Raw genomic sequence first — 22352 nt, 5'->3', positions numbered from 1 at the left:
GTGAAATATCTATGTCTAATGGGCTTCTAAGTCAATTTTCGTAAAATTCAGACTTACGACCCACTTAGTTTCTTCCTTTATGATTAACACTAGGTTGTCTAGGATCTATACATGAACATATCAATGAACTAGAAAAAAGAAGAATACCTGGATTCGCTTTCCCACGAACTAAATTCCGACCAGTATTCAGAAGATAAAGAGCTTCAAGTGGAGCTACTCTACTTGACACCGAATTGTATAACTCGAACCCCCTTCTTTTGAGCCAGCTAGGACCTTCTTGAAGGTTGAGATAAAGAACTGCTTCGTCTAGACTAGATAGAAAGAATGAGAACTTTTCTCTAAAGTCTTTTGTCTCTAAGATGTGTGAGAGAGATGATTTTCTTCTGAGAAAATTCCACACCTTTTTTGAACTCATAATGGGGCTTTATATAGGCATTACCTTAGTAGACTCCTACTCAAATAAGGAATCCTAAAAATCCCTTCAGAAAAGATAAGCACTAGTTAGTGTTTAAACTAACTAGGACTCTTTAATATGAGGAAAACCCTAATTAGAGTTCCCCATTGGTATGGCCGGCCAGAGCAGCCCTTAATGAGTTTGCTCTGTTCGAGCCACCCCTTTAGTTAGGGCGGCCAGGGATCTCCCCTTAAGGGAATCCCTGGTTGCCCCTTAAAAGTGGGTTTTTACCTTTTCGGACCTCTCTTTTGAGCCCGATTCTTTCTATCTTTTAGACTGGATCATATCCATCTATTTACAAGTTCCCATCAGTCTATACTCACTTTTCAAGTTACCAATTCTTATGTGTAACCCGTTGTAGGATCCGGTCTATGTTAGCCGCGGATAACCGAAGTGATCCGACAATCGTAAGCGGCTTTTAGCTAAGCATTACGACTCCTAATTGAACCGGATTGATTGATCTTCCAATAAAGTCATCATTATCTTATGAGCCAAATCATACGCATTGCCATCTTAGTCGAAGGACATTCCTTTAGAAGGATATACCTTCAGACTCTAAGGACAAATATCCTTCAGTAGGTTCGTGTCATTTATTAATCAAATTTTTATTTTTCTTTTGAAACATAGATTAGTGCAAATTAATTACATTATTCTCACTCAATTAATCAATATCAATTCTATCAGACCTTTTCGAAGACATAATTTTTCGTATTGACTCAATCTTTGAAACTCTTATGAGGGATTTCTGCTTAAAATGTTCCACAAAAATTTCTACTAGAGGTTTCGTTAATGAGAGAGGCAGGAGAGAGAGATAGAGGATGAAAGAGAAAGGTACGAAGAAATGAGAGAAAGAGAAAAATGGAGAGAAAGAGTTTGATAAAGGAGGTAGGTATAAAGTGAAGAGAGAGCGTGTGTTTGTACTCTTGCCAGATGACCAACATGCAGTCACACTGATAACCACTTTTAGACATGAGGATTACAAGAGTTGAGTGCAAGAATTAGGAATATAGTTTGGGGAAATTAAACAATAAATGAGGGCCATATTTTATAGTTGGTCACGACTAGGGGAAAAATCTTACAGTTGTTTCAAACTAAGGGTCATATTAGAATTAATCATTTCAAGTGAAGTCCAAAAAACCCAAATGTTGGGCCCACATAAGCAGTTAGGACTCAAAGTAGGGAAATGTTATATACACTCACCATTTTTACCTTATACACTCACCTTAATCTACACTGACACCTTATACCCATGTTTACCCAAATACACCCACTTATCACTTACACTCACATTTTGGTCAAAACCCTTGACCGACTTGTTTTGCTTCCGTCTCTTCTACTCCGTCTCAGTCCGGGTGAGGATCATTGGGGAGTTCAGAGAGTAGTTAAAATCAGGTCTTATGTAACTAACTAAGAAACTCTCTTACATCAAGCTCGATTTTACGATTTTTTCTCCTCATCCAAGCAACTTCTTCAACTTCTCTCAATCTGAATAAGTTTTACAATCTTATTAATTTTACAATTTTAACGCTTATATCTTTTATGAGTATCTCTATTTTGTTCTAATTAGATTCATAAAGGTTTGAATTTTGTAGTTTTCTTTTGATTTTCATTATTTCCCTCTCTAAATACTGATGAATCATGATATAGGGTTCATTCTAATTAGGCTCATAAATATTTGTTACAGATCTCATTATATAGACTTGTGTTAGATTGTTCAATTTGTTTGTTTGTATTTCAGTTTTGGTATGCTAGTTCTGAAGTACACTAATCTAGTAGAGCTTACACATGGAATTCCAAATGAAGTATTGACATTAACTTCATGAAGTTTTGATTAAACAGGATAATAAGAAGAAAACATGGGCTTCATTTTCCTATTCTTCCTACTTCATTAGAAAATGTCTGCAATTTTTTGTATTTGTTTTGGGACTTCTATATTATCTGGTTTTGCCTCAAGCACAATATTGGTGCAGGTACAACATAACTTAGTTGTACTTCTTAATGTTGTAATATAGTGTTATGGCTCCTAGAAAGCGAATAGTTCAAACTGCAAGTGTGCGTCGAGGGGATCATGATGAACCCCGATTTGAGGTTGTACCCCCGCCGCAACAACCAGAGGTAGGGTTGTTATCTCAGCAACCAAAGATTGTTTCCCAACCCGAGAGCAGTTCTGATCCTCCTTCCGGGGAAGCCTGTATGTGTTTGGGACCTGAGAGGCCAACCCTTTTGACAAATTTTTCAAATCATTGAGCTAAAGCTATTTGGGAAGGGAAGGTATTCACTATAAATCTTTTACAAGATTTTTTAAGTCATATTTGTACTTCAATATTATTAATTCTGATTTTTATGCAGGATAAAGGAGCCCTTAGGTTACATAATCATTCTCAAATGGTTGAGGTCGGGTTGAAACATTCTAAAAAGAGTGTATAGGACATCAAGGTGGACTGCCCTTATGTCCAAGATTTGGTTGAAAAGTCAGAGGTTGGACAGATAGCTCATTACTCGTACATGAAACTTGACAGAGTGATGTCTACATTCGTCGAGAGGTGGCATGAGGACACAAACACTTTCCATTTACCATTTGGGGAGATGACAGCCACGTTGGATGATTCGGTCATCAAAAACACTGATTTTTAAAACTTTTTTCAAAAATCAAAACCCTAAAATCTTTGTTTTTGGAAACCCTTTTCGAAAAGACGAAAAAACCCAGGTTCTATGCTTTGAAACTCTTTCAAAACTCTACTTGATTACGTCTAAATCTAATTCAAACTAATAAAAAACGTGTTCGAATCTATATTCAAACTAATCTATCTAATAAATCATGTCTGAATCTAATTCGTCTAGTCAGAACTAGTTACATGCAAGAGGCTCTGATACCACTGTAGAGTTTTGTACGTCTCTAAGACTACTTAATCACCTAACTAGTGTTGTATGCAAAATCTCAAACATCATATGTTTAACACTAGTCTACCAGGATCGCATGCAAGAACAAATAATGAACTAGAAACTGAAAGTAGAATACCTGGATTCGCTTTCCCGAATAAGATTCTAACTCCTTTATCCCGAAGATGAGAGCTCCAATTGTCGCTCCTCGACTTGAGATACCCGAGTAAGTCACTTGATCTCCCTTCTTTAATGTCAGCTAGGACTCCATTCAAGGTTGAGAAGAAGAACCATTCTTCTTTTGACTGTTTAGATAGATTGGGAGTTTTTTCTCAAAACCCTCTCTCTCTCCACTTAGCTGTCTGAGAGAGGGAGAGAGAGACAATTTTTCTCTTGAGAAAAATCCACACCTTTTCTGTTCTATAATGGTCCTTATATAGAGAAACCCTAATAGGAATCCCATTCCCATCAGGTTTCAATAAGAGCCCCAGAAAAGATAAACTTGTTAGAAACCCTTTCTGACTGGGAATCCCTTCCATCTGGGATTCGCAGTAGGGGTTCCCTTAATAGTGTGGCCGGCCACCTAAGCCCATTAATGGGTTTTACACTTTTCCGGACTTCCCTTTCGAACTCGGTTCTTTCTATCTTTTTGCGCCTATCAAGCAGGATCATATCCATCTATAAGAAAGCTCCCACTAGTCAACTCTCTCCGATCAAGCCACCACTCTTTGGTGTAACTCGTTATAAGATCCGATCTATGTTAGTCGCGGATTACTGAAGTGATCCGACGATCGTAAGTGGCTTCTAGCTAAGCATTACGATCCGAAATTGGACCGGACTAGATGATCTTCTGGAAAAAGTCATCGTTATCCTAACTGAAAAATTGAACACATTTCCATCTTGGTCGAAGGACACTCCTTCGGAAGGACATCTCCTTCAAACCGAACAGATATATCCTTCAGTTAGTCTCTAGTTTTGTATGGTTAAGGATACTTGGCATCATAGAAGAGATGTATCTCCATGGACCTGAGAATTTAGAGGATTTTTTATCACTAGGGAACCAAAGGAAGGCTCTTCCCTTATACTTTTCATCAACGATCTTTCTCCATACGCTCTGCGGCTCTTGCCCGTATCTCAAAACCCATTTACCGATCAAGGCTTGATTCGACCATTCAAAATTTTTTATACCTAAGCCTCATGACTTTTTTGCTGATATATATTTTGGACCAAGCAACCCAATGATTCTTTCTCTTGTTATAGGTCGAACCACACAAAAAGTTTTTGATAATTCTATCAATCTTCTTCCTGATGGATACATGCATTAGAAAAAGGGAGCGAAAGTAAATTGGTATGATGTGAGAGGGCTCTTAATTAAGACAATTCTTCCTTCTTTAGATAGGAACCTACACTTCCATGAAGACAATCTATTTTGAAGTTTATCCATAACAGGGTCCCAGAAGGACTTGCATTTTGGCGATTTTCCTAGAGGCAACCCCAAATAAGAGAAGGGAAGGTTTTCTTGTTTATAATGCAACGTACTTTTGACTTCATCTAGAAAAACTTGCTCTATATTCACCCCAATAATATTAGATTAATCTCTATTGATATTCAGACCAGTAAGAGATTCGAATTGTTAAAGAACCATATTAAGAGCTTGAAATTGTTCAATCTTAGCTTCCAGAAATATCACTGTATGATATCTGCGAATTGGAGATGAGAGATCTCACTCCCCTGTGCATTGACCCGGAGCCCATGTTATCTGTTAGATGCTATGGCTTCTTTCATTAGCCCAGAGAAAACCTGACCTACTAGAATGAAAATAAAGTGGGATAGAGGATCGCCTTGTCACAACCCTTTGAAGTTGTTGAAGAAACCACTCGATTCTCCATTGATCAAGATTGAAAAATGAGTTGAACTCATACCTCGTTTAACCCATCTTCTCCATCTCGATTTGAAAGCTATTGAAGAAACCACTCGATTCGGAACTTGGATTAAGAAAGAGCGAAGCATATGGCTAGGAGCATTTTTAGTAAAATTATTTCATATCAATATAACGAAAACCAGCTATAATCAAATTCTTTCACTATAATATTCCCAAAATTTGTAAAAGAAAAAAGAAACAACATTGAAATCTCAATACAACACACAAAAAAAAAGTAAAATCATGCATTGTTAAGGGTATAGAATAGAATATCACTTAACAAAACCTATTTATAATGTAATGATCACTATCCCACTATAAATAAATTTTCCTCCCTGCAGATGATCATATTAACCTCATCTTTGATCAATTCCCAGCACTCTTTCTAGAAAAATACTATCTGGCACTCCAAATTTTTCTATCTAACTACCCATATTACCCCACCCCACCCCAAATGAATTCTATAATGTTAATTTCTTCACTAAATAGCTAAATGATCACCTCAAAACGATCATTTTTAGGTAAAGGACTAAAGGCCCTCTCATTGTTTAAAACTTTCATGGTTTAGAGTACTGTTCGAGCAATGCGAGCACAATACTATATTATTGGAGTAGTACTAATAGAAGTCTCTTGAGACGAACTTGTGAAGAAAATCTCATCGAGCATGTTTGTTTCGATGAAGTAATTATTCGTAACATATTCCTCCACCGTTTGAGACTTCGTCAATATACTTGTTTCCATTGTATCCATGTATGGAAAATCTTCTAAACCTAATGGTGGATATGGGAATTGTTGTGATCTTGAAATTTTTGACAATGTAGTTATACCCTGTAACAAGATTAAAAACAAAAACAAATGATAACTAAGTAATAAGTTAATCAAATAAATAATAAACTAATCAAAGAAAGTAGGAAATATAAGATGAAAATTGATGATATAGAAGAAGAAAAAAAAGTAGAAAGGTTGTTTCTAAAGGAAGATGAGGATGATGAGTGAGACACCATCATAAATGGTAAAGTGAGTGATATCTAGTGACCTATTTGAGATTAAGATTCAAAATTTATTCACTTTTTCTTTGTTCAAAGGTTTCATGATTAGAGAGGGTAGAGACCAAATAAATGAGAAAAGTTATATAGAGATGCATGCAGTCAACAGTTCTTTTTGAATAAGTGATCAAAGAATATAAGTAGTAATGCTGAAACTTTATTTCAGTGTGTCCTGAAATCAAGGGAGTTCTCTTTTTGGTCATGGTCCTCATCAATCAAATACCTGGAAGCTTTAGAGTACTTTTTGTTCAAATGTCCAGTCACCCACAACTATCTGTCAAGACTACCATATTGTATATATGGATTTTTTTTTTATCTTACTCCCTTGACACTAATTGATAATTGAGTTTGTACTTTCAGTAATATGTAATTGAATAACCCTCCTTAGATTTACTATTTCTGTCCAAATTACTGAAGTCAAGTTTGGAATATGAAATTTAATCACGAATTAAATAGAAATAATCTATGGGCAAAATAAATTTATACTAATCTTATTCCTGATCAAATCAAATACTAATATAAGGTACAAGAATTACTAGATATCACTTTAAAGGTCGGTGTTCCTCGTAATCACATTTGTTTCCTATGCCAAACTCGGCCATTAATTACTAGAAATCACTTTAAAGGTCGTTGTTCCTCATAAGTTTAGACCAATTTTTCGCGTACGTAAATCACTAAACGATTGTGTTAAGGAAGATTATTACTGATGGTGCCCATAAACCTTCTCTATTGTAACAAGACCAAAGAAACATTTGAACTTATACATACCTCATGAGTGGCAGCAGCTGGTTTATATGATGAGTCCAAAATGTTTAAGCTTGAATGGTTGATGGAGCTATTTGCTTCGTCGCGGTGAAGTGGAAGATACTGATCCTCGGTTCTACTTGTATTGTTCGGTATTCCTTGAGTAATCTCCGAAGAAGATGTATCAGAAGAATTAAGAGGAAACTTAGAAAAGTCTTGTTGATAATAAAAATTTTCTTCTTCTAATGCTACTCCAATTGGATCTCTACAATACAAAACGATATCGTTTGCATTATCCCCTGTCGAAACAAATGAAGAGCTCTTTCGGGAAGAAGTATTGCCTTCTTGTCCTGGTCTTGTTTTTGGTACATGGCTAGTTTTCTTTAGTACTCTACACAATGCACAAGTGTCCTGCATTTTTTAACCACAATTGATGTCAAATCTAGCTATTCAAATGGTATTAGTTAAGACATAATCAAAGAATAACCAATTACCTAATCCCAACAATACACTACAAAAATGAAGGCCATTTATGACGGAAAGAAACCGTCGGAAATATAAGAAAGACCATCGGAAAATGATAATTCCAATGATCTCTGCCCGTCGTAAAATGGTCGTAAATGAGGGCGACGCAAATACTATTTCCGACGACTGTCGGAAAAAATTCATTTTCGACGACGTAGTTGAAGAGTCCCGGCGGAAAAAGCCTATTAAATGTGAACTAAGCTCTTCCTATTTCCGATGGTTTGTTTTTGCAGATCCGTCGGAAATAGTGGTCAAAGTATTTCCGCCGGTTTATGTTCCGACAAAAATATTTTTTTTTTTTTTTTTAAATCGCCTTCTGCTGCTGCTGTCAATAATCACATATCTGCTGAAAACAATAACATAAACCTGCTAACAATATAAAAACCAAACATTCACGAGAATAACAAATTAAAACTAGTGGATATTTGGCATGTGGTAGTGATAAGTATTGAATTGTGATATATTATATATTGTTATAGCAATGACTCATTTTATATGTAGTTATTCTTTTAAATTGAACTGAATGTTATGTTTAGTTTTGTAATCTACTGTTTCATTGTGGTTATACCAAAATGTCACCTCGTAGTCCGTTTTAATCGCAAAATTATTAAATGTTCTTATGTTAAATTACTAAGTTATTGAATGTAAACATGAAATATAGTACTCCATTTTAATCACAAAATTTCAACATATATACCTTTAGAGTTGATAGAGTGGTGTCGTAAACGGAGTCAAGGAGACGATATTCATGCATGACCCAATTAGTACGAATACCATGAGGAGCGCGACCTCTATAATAAACCAACGTTTTCTTCATACCAATGGGACGCTTGTGCGATTGTACTATTCTATCTTTTCCAGTTGCTTTCCAATAACCAGATCGTGTTGCCCGATTAGTTCTTGACCCGTTCGGATACTTTCTATCTCTTTGACTAAAGAAATACCACTCCATATCTTTGCTTGGTAAAAGTGACTTATCTGTATAATAACAAATTAGTATATACACACATAATTAACAATAAGTGGATCATTATTAATTAAGATCTAATCATTAGTTAGGTTTTAGTTACCTGGTAAGTCCCAAGGCTCACATTTGTAGAGATCAACTTCGGGAATTATTTCAAGCTCGATAGACTGACCTTTGATCTTACGATCGAGATAATAAACCACGAGTTCTTCGTCTGTTGGATGAAAACGAAAACCGGGTGGTAAGGTAATGGGTGCCATTGGAATCTCATACACAAGGCACAAGGAAGAGAGAGTAAAGATGGAGAGATAGGGAGGGAGTTAGAGAGATAGGGATGGGAAGGAAGAGAGAGTAAAGATGGAGAGAGAGAGAGAGAGAGAGATGGAGTTCTGTAGATGACTGCCTTGTACGATGGATATTGAACTAAATAGCTCCCTGTTAAGATGAGTTGTAAAGTAATAGCCCTTAGACATTTAATATATTACAATGCTATACAATCCATGCAATTTAGTATCTCAATTAAGTTGGGACAGATGAGAATAATATTTAATAAACTTTAGCAAATATTACCAAATGACCTTCTAATCTATTACTAATAAATTGTCGAGGAGTGCTTGGCCACAAGAAAAACTATGCAAACTACGGGCAGAAATTATGTATGGCTTGAATTATTATTTTATTCCTTTCAAAGATGTTTGGACTCCTTTACTATGGAGCATTTCTTTTCCAAGTGAAATCTCCAAATATATGAAAGATTGAAAAAGTGTTTCTGTTGTTGTGGCATAAGAAGTCTTCGCATCTTAATACGTGTATTTAAATTATTCGGAACTATTAGAGTGGAATCTATTTTTTGGAGAATATGAGTCGAACCAATAACAAGGATAATTCTAGTGGAGCGTCTCGCTCAATCGCTAGAGAGATAGTTCACTAGTAGACCCAGAACTATATAATTCGACTCATTCCCATACAGATGATGAATGTTTGGAATGCATATTATGCAAGGAGGCATTGCTTTCGCTCTTCGAATTAAAGGGTACTATTAAACCGGTCTATTTTCGGCGTCATAGACATAGGGTATTCGTCATACACATGTAAGATTTTTTTTTCGTGCTAAACCTGCCCTTCTACCTAATTTTTATTCTTTCTAATCCGTCTTCTTATCATCTTCAATCAAGGTCTTTATACTTTTCAAAATTTGCAACTAAGTGAACTTTCACCTCTTGCTTGAGACTCTAAAGCCTTCCGTTGAATGAGGTCTACAATCAAGAAAATGAACACATGATCTTCTTTTGGTCGATTTTGTTCTGGTCAAGTGAAACCCATGCAATGTTTTTACGCAAGAAAAACTACTCTCTATTCACAGAGTTTTATTAAAGTTGGGGAGAAAAAAAAAAAGAGAGTGTGAGTCTGTTAAAATACAAGCCAATTTTAGTAGCACGAATTTGCTATAATTGTTTTTTTCAAGTTGTGCAAACTATTAGCAATATAGATCACGGATTAGAGAGTACGAAGTCATTTTCGAATAATTCCAAAGAACACAACGAAATATTGAAAATCTTAAGATGAAATCAATATGATAAAAAGAAGAAATATAGGAAGACGAAAAAAGGAAATTTGTAATAATGGGAGTAAATGAGGGGTAATGAAATATTAGGGTTAGCTTTGGCTTTAATAGATTCTATGGGTGACGTTATTGTATGAAAAGAGCCACAGGGAGGACAAGAAGCTTCTCTGCTAATGTTCTATTCACAAACTAACAAAACAACAGGCCACCAAAAAGTCTGTGTAGGCCCCCACTTGCCGCTCCATCGCCCCACACGCAATACTATGCTCTCTCTCTCTCTATCTCCTCTAACTATATTATGTGTCTCCTTTAACAAAAAAAAAAAAAAAACTATATTATGTGTCTCAAACATATTTTTAAACTAATTATAAACTTTAAATAGCATAGTATGTAGACTAAGGCAATTAATCAATACAAGGAGAATAAAGGATACCTATCTTGGTGAAGCATTTCTCTAGATATTAATATTTGAATAGTACCATAAGGTTCCATAATGTAACACTTTATAGTGACACACATTTCTTTTAAATGTTACAAATATTGATGGTGAAAGAAAGACGAACATATATAAAATTATTATAGATAGGTAATTGTTTTTGTGTTTTTAGTCCTTGTCAAATTAGATGACATTAATGAAGTTCAGGTAATTAGAGAAAGGAATAAAATTGTGTATTGCGTGTAAACAGTGAGATTGTACTTTTGGTATCTTGTTGTGCAATTAAGTACGAAACACCATCTTTTTTTCATGGGAGATTATGCGAACATGGTAAATTATGGTGTTGTTTATTTTTTTCATTTTTTCAGATCTGAAATTTGAATTGAATCGCAATTCAGATTTCAGATGTTTCTTTTTCACTTTATGAAAATCTAAAAAAGTTTGTTGAATTAGATTATTGTCTGAATGGGTTGAAAAAGAGCCAAATTATTTTAGACTTCAAAACAAGTCTGAAAACAAAACCAGTTTTCTGAAATGTATGGAATGACAATTGTACCCCTGTAATTTAAAAACAAAAACTCTCATATTTACATTTGTGCCACCACAGCCACAAACAAGATCGTACCGCCGCCACCACCACAAACAAGATCACACAACCACCACAAACATAATCGCACCACCACTACAAACCAGTATTAGTCTTGGTAGAAGTCAGATCTAAAGAAAACCCTCGCCGGATCTGTGAACCCTGAAATTAAACAAGATAAATCGCCCAAATGTCAACAACCACCACAAAATAGATCACCACTACCGCAAGAGATCTGAACCCTCATAGAAAAAAAAATGAGGGAGGCAGAGAGAGAGAGTGGGGGAGATAGAGAGAAATAAACCGCCACCAAGACAACAGACCGCCACCACCACACACTGTGACTACCATCAGAGCACAAACCACAACCATCTCAGAAACTTCTTCGAACCCTTCATCCACATATCTTGTTCGAAACCCTGGTTTCTTTGATGATTTTCGCCTCGAGACAGAGGGTGAGGAACAAGGAGAGGGAAGGAGACTGATTCCATTGGGAAGGAGAAAGGGATGAAGAAAAAATCCTAATCTGTTAGGTTGTTAAAAAACCTTATAGGTTCTAAAAAACCTAATATGACAGGTTTTAAGAAGTTTTCCTTCTAATATTCAAACTTCCATATATGGAGAAAGAAGAATATGATTTTGTTATGTTTTTGGTTAGATATATTAACTAAGGGTATCAATGTCACAATTTCAATTCAGACCTAATAATTCAGATTCATAAAACAAACATCTCATTTGTAAAATAATTCAGACAACTCAAATTCAGCAAATTCAGTTCAGCAAATTGAGATTCAGCCGATTTAGCCTAAAAAAACAAACAACACCGAAGGAAAGTAAGGATTCTAGTATTTGTGTGATCTAACTGTGATTAGTTTTGGGTTTTCTCTCAATGTGATCGGTGGTGATGCTACCCAAAGATCTTCTTCTTATGGCATCTGTTATGTTTAAAGTGGAGCTTTAAACCAAGTTGAGTTTAGGCCTATTATTAAATTAAGTAACTAGGGCTTTATCAAATAACAAGAGAAAAGAAAGGAAAAGGGAATGTTAAATGTACAAAAGATGGTGACTTAATGAATCATTCGGGTCCAATAACGACCTAGATTGCAGTCAAACTTTGTATATTTTTAGTCTTTTAGTGGAGTTGAGTCATTAAGTCATAAATTAAGTCAAATTTTTTTTCATTGTAGCACTCTCCAAAAAAATGGTTAATGAAATAGGATCAGATCTAATGCATTTTGATTTTTTACGGAAAAGAGGTTCCTCGTGAAAAAAAAAGTGAATGTTTGAAAACTTGTGATTTAGAAAAGAAATTGGTGTTAAAGATGTTTGTATCAAGGTAAGTACCAATGTCAAAACTAGTTAGTTATTGAAGAACTAAGTTTTTGTTGATTTATTTGACTGTGTATTTATTGAAGTTTATTGAATGAAATAGATTGAGTTGATTTGATATTAGTTTTATTACTTGTATTATTGTGATTATATACTCCTTATTTCCAACAAATAGTATCAGAGTCATACACTACAAAAAACATGTACATTAGGGACAGACGATTTTTGCATCTGTCCCCTATAAATGCACATCCGGGACAGTCTTATAGGCATCTGCCCCTAAAACCTATGTATCTGGGACAGTTTAACACTAAGTTAGTTTTGGAACAATTGATTAAAGTTCCCTCTAAATTTTTTGGTAGAAATCTCAGGTCCCACGATTAAGAGGAACCTCAATTAATTTTAGGGAAGTTTTATAAGGCCTCCCCAATTTTGTTAAAAGGTTGTTAAAAGGCCTCCCCATGAACCATTTTACTTGCTAAATTATCACTGAGGGGAGGCCTTTTAACAAAAATGAGGGGGCCTTATAAAATCTCCCTTAATTTTATTCCATCATCTCACGAGTTCAAGTTAGTTAATGAAATTTAGGGTTCTTCATTATCACATTTGAACACCTTTGAGTTGCATTCTTTAGTTCTAGGCTCACAAATCCAGGTTAGTTTCTAATATCTTCCATCAATTTGACCTCCTAATTACAGGTTTAGAACTCTAATTTTGGACAACTCAATCAATTTTAGGGCTCCATCATCATCTTCAAGGCATAGACTTCAATTCCAAGCTTTGGCTGCTGTTATAGTACAAATTCAGGTTAGTTCCATCACTTTTCCATCAATTTTTACCTTCTAACAGCAGATTTAGAACTCTAATTTGATGTTCAATCATTTTAGGGTTAGTTACATCAATTTAAATAAGTTATTTGCCTTAAATTAGGTTATATATATATATATATATATATATATATATATTGTCTTTTGAGTTTGATTGAACTTATTATTTTCTTCTCTTGTTATTTGCTTCATACCATAATGGTTTGAAGATGTTCATCAAGTGTTCGATTAAATGTCTGTGAAGAATGATTGATGGGCACAAATGAAATGCATAACTCCTAACACCTCTTTTGTTATAGGCATCTGATATCGTTTTGATTCCACCTGGTAGTGACAATTCTAAACCATGATTAGATATGTTAATTGTTAAATATAATATATCATAAAATACTTGTTTTCTCTAAAATTTATAATTCGTGGAAAAACTTGTTTTATTTCATATTAATAGATATTTTGGGTCGAGGGGTGTGGATCTCTATGCCCCCTCAAGATTGACTGAATATTTCTATTTTCTTCCTATATTAAATCTAATAAGGGTCGAACCTTTGACCTTTTGGATCTTCTTGTTTTAATTCAATGTAAAACAACCTTTTCCTCTACAAGTAGTTGTTCCAAAAAATGCTTCTGTTATGATTTTATCCATACCTCAAGAATATCTCCAATGTTGACAATAATAGCATTTCACAAAGGTTTAATAGGAACCCGTTTTCCATCTTTAAGAACTTGTAGTCCTTCAACTTAATGAAGTTGAAGGAGAATAGTTAGAGCAACTGAATTAGAGTGTGGTTTGACTTTTGAGGCCATGACTAAGTCAGGCTGAGGACAAGGTGGATAATAATTCACTCTCATACTCTGCACTCCATCTTGAAGTAACTCTTCTATCACCTTTGTTTCGATTTGTAAAGCTTTTGCCATTACTTTTATAGGAGTCATAGGTAGACTTTTCAATTCGAATGAATAGCTTTCTAATGTATCCCTGCCAAATGGTAGAGAAACTTCTTTAGAAAAAATCATTTTCAACAATAAATATAGACGACTAAACCGAAGAAAATCGGCTTGGTCTTATTAATCCACAATTTAAATCAACAGTTAGGACCACCTTTGATTGGACTATATATAGTTAGCTGTTAGGGATACAATTTTTTTCCTTTTTGAACCAAAATTATGATAGAGATGGAGGATAAGGGATAAGGGTACCTGAAAAGAAGAGGGAGCTTTGGAAATAAGTGAGGTTTCCTTCCATGGATGGCCAAGACTAATTCTTTGGTCGTGCGTTTTTTTTTTTAAATTGGCAGTGTGATTACATTGAACCTGACTGCTGTTGTTTTTTGTTCTTTAAATGTAGTTTCCAGCATAATGACTTTTACTACTAATAATAGATACCTGAAACTTCGTAAATTCCTTGTAAATTTGTGGATTGTTTATCATGAGATGCTGCCATTAGCCATGAATTTTAGCGAGTGAGGCTAATTGTGCAACCAATGTTACAGTTTCGTAAGGTTCCATAGTTGTGCATAACTATAATATTGTATAAAATTTGAACTATAAGGGAAGGTTAATTTTCTCCAAGACCAAAAACAAAGGAGAAAAAGTAAAGGAAAGAAGTGCGCCAAAACTGTTATAGAAACAATTTTCTTTGTTGTATATTGTTTAAAAATTGAGCTATAAGATCGTCAGAGATTTCGTAATTAAACCCTAATCTACTCTTTAATTTCTCTGTATCTCTCTCTCTCTTTGTGATTCGATTGATTTACTTTGTTCTTATTGTGCAACTCATTTGATGCCACTTTTACAGAGAGTTTAGATCCCTTTTGACATTTCATAATTAAACCCTAATTTTCGAACACCCATTTCGCTTTCGATCCATAGTTTAGATAGGTTGTAGAGAAAAAATTGAGATACCCAAAATACAGATTTAGGTGGTTTTTCCTTAAGCAGACCCCAAATCTAACTTAGAGGTCTAATCGACTTGAATAAGCTTTCAGAATGTTTGTTTTGTCCGACTCGCGTGATGTGTGTTGTTGTTAGATTTTAACTGATTCTCGGTCCCTTTTAAATAGACCCTTTAGACTCAAATGACCCAGACGAGTCATGTGAGAATAGTCCCACACGGGAGAACGGTAATCTAGTAACCAAGTATATAATGTCTAGGTCCTCACCGCTCATTGCCAATTAGTTTTGAGTTGGATCACCACAAACTCAACATAGTATGAGAGCTAGATCAACACGTGCTCCATGTCCCCCGAAAAAAAAAACACGTGTTAGGCTAAAAGAACGCCACACCTGAGGGGGCGTGTGAGAATAGTCCCACATGATCTAGTAACCAATAATTTAATGTCTAGGCCCTCTCCACTCACTGCCAACTGGTTTTGAATTGGATGACCACAAACGTAACAAGTCAGATTCAACACAATGAGATAAAAACAAAAACCACCTTAGCTAACCTCGAGGATTTAATTCCGTAGGTTGAATTTCTCTGCTGAGTTCTATAAAAGGTCTGCATTTTGGTCTAGGTTAGACACTTTGAAGCCTGAATCCCCAAATGGGTATCTTGATACACATTATACTTGATCCTTTTGTTGCTTGATGAAGTTATTTTCAGCTCATATCCTCATTCAATCAATTCTTATAATCCCATGCTTTTTTAATCTATCAATCCACATTATCATATATTTTTGTGGAATTATAATGTTCTTAATGTTGATTCCCACTTTTGTTAATGTTTTAATTCATTTGAAGAACAAATTTCTTGGATTTATTTATTTCATTATTGTTTGTGTCACAGCATATGCATGATGAAGATGCAGGGAGACCACACAGGAAATTTTTGTGAAAGAATTGTGAAATTGCTTCATAATAATGGTGGTTTTAGGATAACCATCTGCATCACCAACTTTGCTTTTCCCATTTCGTGTTGTTCTTTGTCTTTGATGGAAACCTTGATTGTGTTTTATTTCGATAAACCTGAAAACTTATCAAAGATTTAGTTTGTTTGTGTTTCCAGTGTTGTCAATCGTATGAGTTGCCTGTGTGCCTTTGTTACAAATTTTTATTTTTATTGATGCAGTTGAATGAATCTTATCTGCTGTACTGTTATAATTATTTCAGTTTTCTTCGATTTAGATAAAATTAGTTGTCTTGTAATCTTCTGGATGGTTAGATTTGGAGCAGACACGATGGTTTGTGCTTGAAAAATTCGTTCTTGAAGATGTTTCGTGAAAATGAAAGTACCATATTCTTTCAAAGTTTCAGTGTTTTCAAATGGTTCTTCATGTCAAACAGTTAAGAACTTTGTACTAGTTTCATTTTGAGTCTAGATAACAGACAGTGGAAAGAGATCAGAGAAACGGAGTTGTCGCCACTCTCCATCAAGAAACTAAAAGGACAGAGTATCTACTAGGTGTTAGTTGTTACTAATCTTAATTGAGGGTTAGTCATTTCTTCTGTCAGTTTGCTGCAATAGTTTTTCTAAACTGGGAGCTTCTACTGTTTGTATGATTACCTATAATGTGGGAATTGGTATATTACTCATGATGATGTGTGAGAGTTTATTGCAGCAAGATTCGATATAGGAACTCATGAGAAGGGGAAGAACAGAGTGGCCCTTGAAACATTGAAGTGGACTCGAGATTCGGTTTCTTTAAGATCGAAGGAGAAGTGGAACTAACATAGTTCAAGCCCTTCAAGGAAAGAAGAATAATGTGAACTGGACTTAAACCTGAGCTATAAAAGAACATACAGGGCTCGAGAGCTGGTTGGCTCTTTTGTCTCAGTTTACTTATGCACCTGAAAAGGTGAACAGATCGATGTCGATTCACAGGGATAACTCAAGTGGACTAGAAATTGGCTGTTATTTATCCACAAAAACTAATAAAAAACTAAACCTAATTGTCCAAGGGATAAAATATGTAAAGGAGAGTTTCAGATTGTTAGACACAAAGCAACCAAAGACATAAAAGAAGAAACAATTAAACTTGAACTAATTGCTAATGGTTGGGAGGCTAGGGTTTATCCCAAATGTTAGAGAGGTTGAGGAATTCGGAGACCCATGAAGATATATTTATGTAAATGTTTTGCTTAGTTTCGATTTTTGAGTTCGAGCTCTTCTCAACACTCAAGTGGATACCCTAAGGTCTAGTTTATAAGTAATTAGCGCGCCTACTCAAAGTACTATCATGTTCAATTAAGATCCGAGTCTCAATCGGGAATGAAGAATAACAACTATGAAGTTTGTGTGATATAAGGCATGAAACAAGCCCACGTTTTATTTTGTCATATTCATATTGGTGGTCTGAACTCATAAAATGTAGAGTTTTCATTTGAATTTCGGGCGTTACAAGTAGCACTGGAAGGGTGTTGTAGTTTTCTCATTCAGAATTTCGGGCCTTAGAAGTAGCACTGGAAGGAGTAGTAGTTTTCTCGATGCACCCGAAACATAATTGGAGACAACAGGTTATCCAACCTTAGATGAATTAACATCCAAGGGAAACGAAGATATATTCTTATATGAAAGTTTCTATTTTCAAGCATTTCTTGTCGGTATAGGTGAAACATATCTTTCACTGTTCGTCAGTTCCAACATATGATTATACTTTTTCTTCAACAATAACAATATATTCTACATCAGAGAGATACACTGTTGACTGTTTGTATAATTGCAAATTAGTAGTGGATACTTTGATGAAGTTCGTAAATTGAAGAGTGCTATAACAAGATTGAATGCCCGGATTCAAAAGGTATGGTTATATGTCCCTTTTTCGGGTATCTCAAATTTTCTTTCCAAATGAAGTTGTTCTTTGAGTAACTTCAGCGTTCTCGTATCGTAATTAGAAGACTTCTTGTTTCCTTATGATTTATTTATTCATGGTTTTGGAACTTCGTTTATGTTAATTTTCTAATTTTTTTTTTCTTTTAGAGGAACAAATTTGAGTTGAAGAACCTGAAGAAGGATAATACCTTTTCAACTTGGAGCCATACTAAAAAGAAGCGAGCTGAGAGGAGACGATTTGCAACCACCAAACTGATCGGCAATTCCCGTTTTTGTCTGGTGCTAAAGTTTCATACTTAGGTTGAATTAGGATCGTTCAAAATTCAGCGACCAGGTTCAGGGGGTGAACTGCCCCAGGGCGGGGAGTACAACCCTTTTCCTGTTGCCAGAAGGGTTAATTCCTCACATGCAATCATGATGGAAGGTGACGTGGAAGATGGAAATCTGGGGCCTTATCAAGATAGGCCGAGGACTTTCCCTGTCATGCGTAGTAAGCCTTATACTCCACTGGTAAAGATCCACTATTTAGTTACTGTTACTTGCTTAATGTGATATGTTAGCTGTCATATTACATGTTTATGCATCGTCCAATGGATACTGTTAGTTTTTTACTTATGTATCTCAGTGCGAAGAGCTTTGTGAAGCTGCCAATTTTTGTTGGAAATTTTCACCTTTGTGAATCTTTATGCAATTTTTTGCCAAGTGAGCAATGTCATAGTTGAAAAAATCTTAATAAGTAGAGCAGTTAGAACCCTTTAGTTTGAAATTTATCTACTTCTACATTCCCATCTGTGGAAACAGGTTGAACATTTGAGTTGTAATCCTATTTTCAGCTTTGTTTTTCTTATTGGACATGGTGGCTAAAGGAGTCAAAATAGCACCCTTCCCCTATGTCATGAATCATGATGCGTAACTATATATTGTATCTGATATTAATCTTGTTTAGGGCCAAAACTGTTGACATATTGATTGAGGCATGAAGTGCTAGGCAAGAGGAAAACTAGAAAGATGTATCTTAAGTTGGTAAATCTGCATCAAATTAGGAGTAACTCTAGTTGGTTGACTCAGTCTTCTTTGCTAGTTGCGTTCACTGAAAGGACTAGAAATCTAGAAGGGGCTCGGTTTATATTTGCTGAGTGGCGACAGTGCCTGCTGCTATTAGTGGTGAACTGAAAGACAACATGATTTAAAAGTTGATTATAGATAATCAAAGAAATAAACTTAAATTGTGACATGATAATATAACGTGGTTCGGTCGGATAATCATAACCTACATCCACGGAGAATAATTTCTTTATTAATTAATAATCACCGCATACAATTGTGGGTTGATCGGTTACATTGTTAGACATAACTCGATGAGTTTAATTTCCGCAACCCTCTCTTATTTATAGAGGCATTAGGTTCAGGGTTTCCTAGTTTCTCCTAACTAAACTAGGAAATAATATAAAATCTATCTAATAATAATTAATATCAAATATATTACAAGAGACATTCCAAATGTATTAAACTAAGCATTATGGATCTTCACATATCTTCAAATATCTTAGAATATTTTGAATTCTTCTTGATCGTCGGATCTCGTCTTCTCGATGTCTCACGTACATACACGTGTCACACGTATCTCTTTGCTTGGACACATGTTCATCTTCAGATCTCTTCATCTCAATCTATCTTATATCACGTATCCTATTAGTAGAACCCTAATTATGTGCATCGCTTGTGGCCAATCCTTGCCAAACCTGAAACATTTATAAGAATGTGTCCAGGGGAAAACAAATGAAAAATATGTCAATAATAAAACAAATTTACACCTACTTAACTTTCTCGATAATGTCACGATTGTTACCAACATTTTATGGACTCATTTTTAGATCTCAAAAACAGTAGTAGGATGACTCAAACAGGATAAACTAGGTTTTGGTCCTCGTCAAGTTTGTGGATTTTCTTCAGAAAGGGGGTGAGAGAGAGTTCAAGATAACAGAGAAGAGAACTTATCTTGAACCCTCTGCGATAAAGTTAACACAAACTTGACCTTAGTGTTATGGTTTGAAATTTAGAATGAAGATAAACTCATTACTCGATTCATAAACCTAAACTGATTTCATAAAACTAAATTATATATGAATTATAAAATAAACCCTAACCCTAACATGTTTTTTTTATTTCAATCTAACTCTTATAACCATTTGAATGATTGAATCCTATGGTAGATGAATTCAGAAACTCGTATTTGAAGTTTACAATAACCCCTAGAGAGAGAAAGTTGAAAAGCTAAAACCAATAACTATAATCTTCAAATTGAAAATTTTCTATGAAAATATATTAAAGATTGAAAAGTATAGGTTGATTAACAATATTAAACCTTTGAATTTTAGAGATATGGCCTCCAAGAATCAAAGTCAATAAAGCTATCTCTTCAATAACTTAGCACAAGAATGAAGAAACCCACGGTGTAACTTCTCAAATTCCTCTCTCAAAATCGGCCACATTAAGAATTAAAAAGAACAATCAGATTAAATTACCCCAATCCTTCTCACAACCTTCACCTATACCAAATGGGTACGGAATAATAATGCCTCCACAGTTGGATTGGCAGCCTTCCTTTGTTGTACTCAAGGCAGCTAATGTTGTAACCCATGAAGAACCTAAAAGACTTAACCAACATGAAAGATGGAATATTACAAGCAAGGACATAACTTCCTTTGCTAGCAATTTGGCATACTTCACTAATTAATTACATTTCTTCGCCCAATCAAGCACCACAGGTATATTTGCGATTTTGGCATAGAAATCAGTAGCACTACCAGTAAGATCCCATGTGTCGAACTTATAACGATCTTTCTCAGCGAGAAAGGCGTAACTACAAGGATTGAAGGACCAAACCTTTTTATGATTCTCAAAACTGTCCACTACTATTATGAAATCATTTAGTCTCTTAGGGATAGTTGTTTGGCAACATCCATGCCCATCACAAAGTCCTTATGCCACATCGTTCCGTCCGTCACATTTTGAACTACATTGTGCTGTAACATTCAGCCCAAGCAAGGCCATAGTGTCACACCCGATTGCAAAAAAGTTATTTTTCACATATGAGACTGTAAAATGGCTCCTAGTCAGGTTCCTCATAGTGTACCATAACAAACTTTCATCCTCTATTGCTTTTCCGGACTTGCTATAACATTGGGTGGCTACACGGTTTTTTATGCGAACTTCGGTGTCTGAGATACTTACAATTTCGAAACCACCGTTGCCAATGAAGGGCTTTGGAGGGTGATATGAAGTGTTGCATCTTATGCTATATCAATACCCAGCTGATGCTGCGTCGACCGAACAACCTTGACCTATACCAAATGGGTACGGAATAATAATGCCTCCACAGTTGGATTGGCAGCCTTCCTTTGTTGTACTCAAGGCAGCTAATGTTGTAACCCATGAAGAACCTAAAAGACTTAACCAACATGAAAGATGGAATATTACAAGCAAGGACATAACTTCCTTTGCTAGCTAGGGAATTATTGTAGCATCTTGTGTTCTTTAAATAATATGTTTTTGATCACTAGCAGGGTTGCACATCCCCAAATATGAACCAATTAATTAACCAAGTTGCAAGTATTCTAATTTGTCGTCAACTTGTAAGATTTGACTTTGGCTAACTAAACAAGTACTTTCAGCTCGTTGGACTACTTGACCGAGTAAAGATCATCCGACGGCTGGTACAAAATCCTCTTCATGTAAATTAAATCAAAATAGAAGGGTATCAGTGTAAATAAACCAAAATCGGTTATGATATCCCTACAATAACTACTACCCACGTATTTATCTCCTTACTCACGATTTATACAACTTATTTATGAGTTGGTTAATAATATCAATTCCTTATTTATTCTCCCTGGATTCTTCTTAGGAATTCAGATTTAAATATCATCTCCCGCGTTAGTCAAGAGAAATCTGTTACGGACGCGGCAGAAACTTAGTCCAATTACAGAAGGGGTATCGCTAGTTGGACATTAGTGGTGAGGGGTACCCCGCTAACAAAAAGAAAGAATTGTTCCATTTTGGCCCTCTAAAAACGACAAACCAAATGGCCCCCTAAAGATGATCATCCCCCATTTTTGCCCCCTTTTCATTTTTTCCGTCAATCAACTTTAGTGATGTAATTTATTGTGACAGTTAATTATCTATTTATCAATGTTCGTAAGTACAAAAACTCCGTATTTTTTAGGCCAGCGCTTTGGGGAAAACTAAATAGTTTCTGGGGTGTGAAGACTTGGTCAAAAATTGGTCAATTCTCTCTCTCTCCAC

General features: G+C 35.3%; 1 protein-coding gene and 1 long non-coding RNA gene across 2 annotated transcripts; one reads left to right on the top strand and one right to left on the bottom strand.

Annotated features, from left to right (window-relative positions):
- Positions 1-5482: 5482 nt before the first annotated feature.
- LOC147557631 (NAC domain-containing protein 76-like) lies at positions 5483-8934 on the bottom strand. Its single transcript, XM_086664240.1, has 4 exons — positions 8641-8934; positions 8268-8548; positions 7070-7456; positions 5483-6083 (listed from the first exon to the last, which is right to left on the bottom strand). Exons 1-4 carry the CDS (start codon positions 8795-8797, stop codon positions 5853-5855), a joined length of 1056 nt encoding a protein of 351 aa, XP_086520366.1. The 5' UTR covers positions 8798-8934; the 3' UTR covers positions 5483-5852.
- A 6019-nt stretch (positions 8935-14953) lies between these two features.
- LOC147557630 (uncharacterized) lies at positions 14954-16360 on the top strand. The gene is made up of 2 exons (XR_015234102.1): positions 14954-14997; positions 16065-16360. It is a non-coding gene; the product is annotated as an uncharacterized LOC147557630 (long non-coding RNA).
- The last annotated feature ends 5992 nt before the right edge of the window (positions 16361-22352 follow it).

The sequence above is a fragment of the Eschscholzia californica genome, unplaced genomic scaffold (genome assembly GCF_041429995.1).
Source record: "Eschscholzia californica isolate CP2 unplaced genomic scaffold, dmEscCali1.0.p SCAF_2, whole genome shotgun sequence".
NCBI lineage: Eukaryota > Viridiplantae > Streptophyta > Magnoliopsida > Ranunculales > Papaveraceae > Eschscholzia > Eschscholzia californica.
Note: the sequence above shows the minus strand (reverse complement) of the source record. Positions and strands in the feature narration are given on the sequence as shown.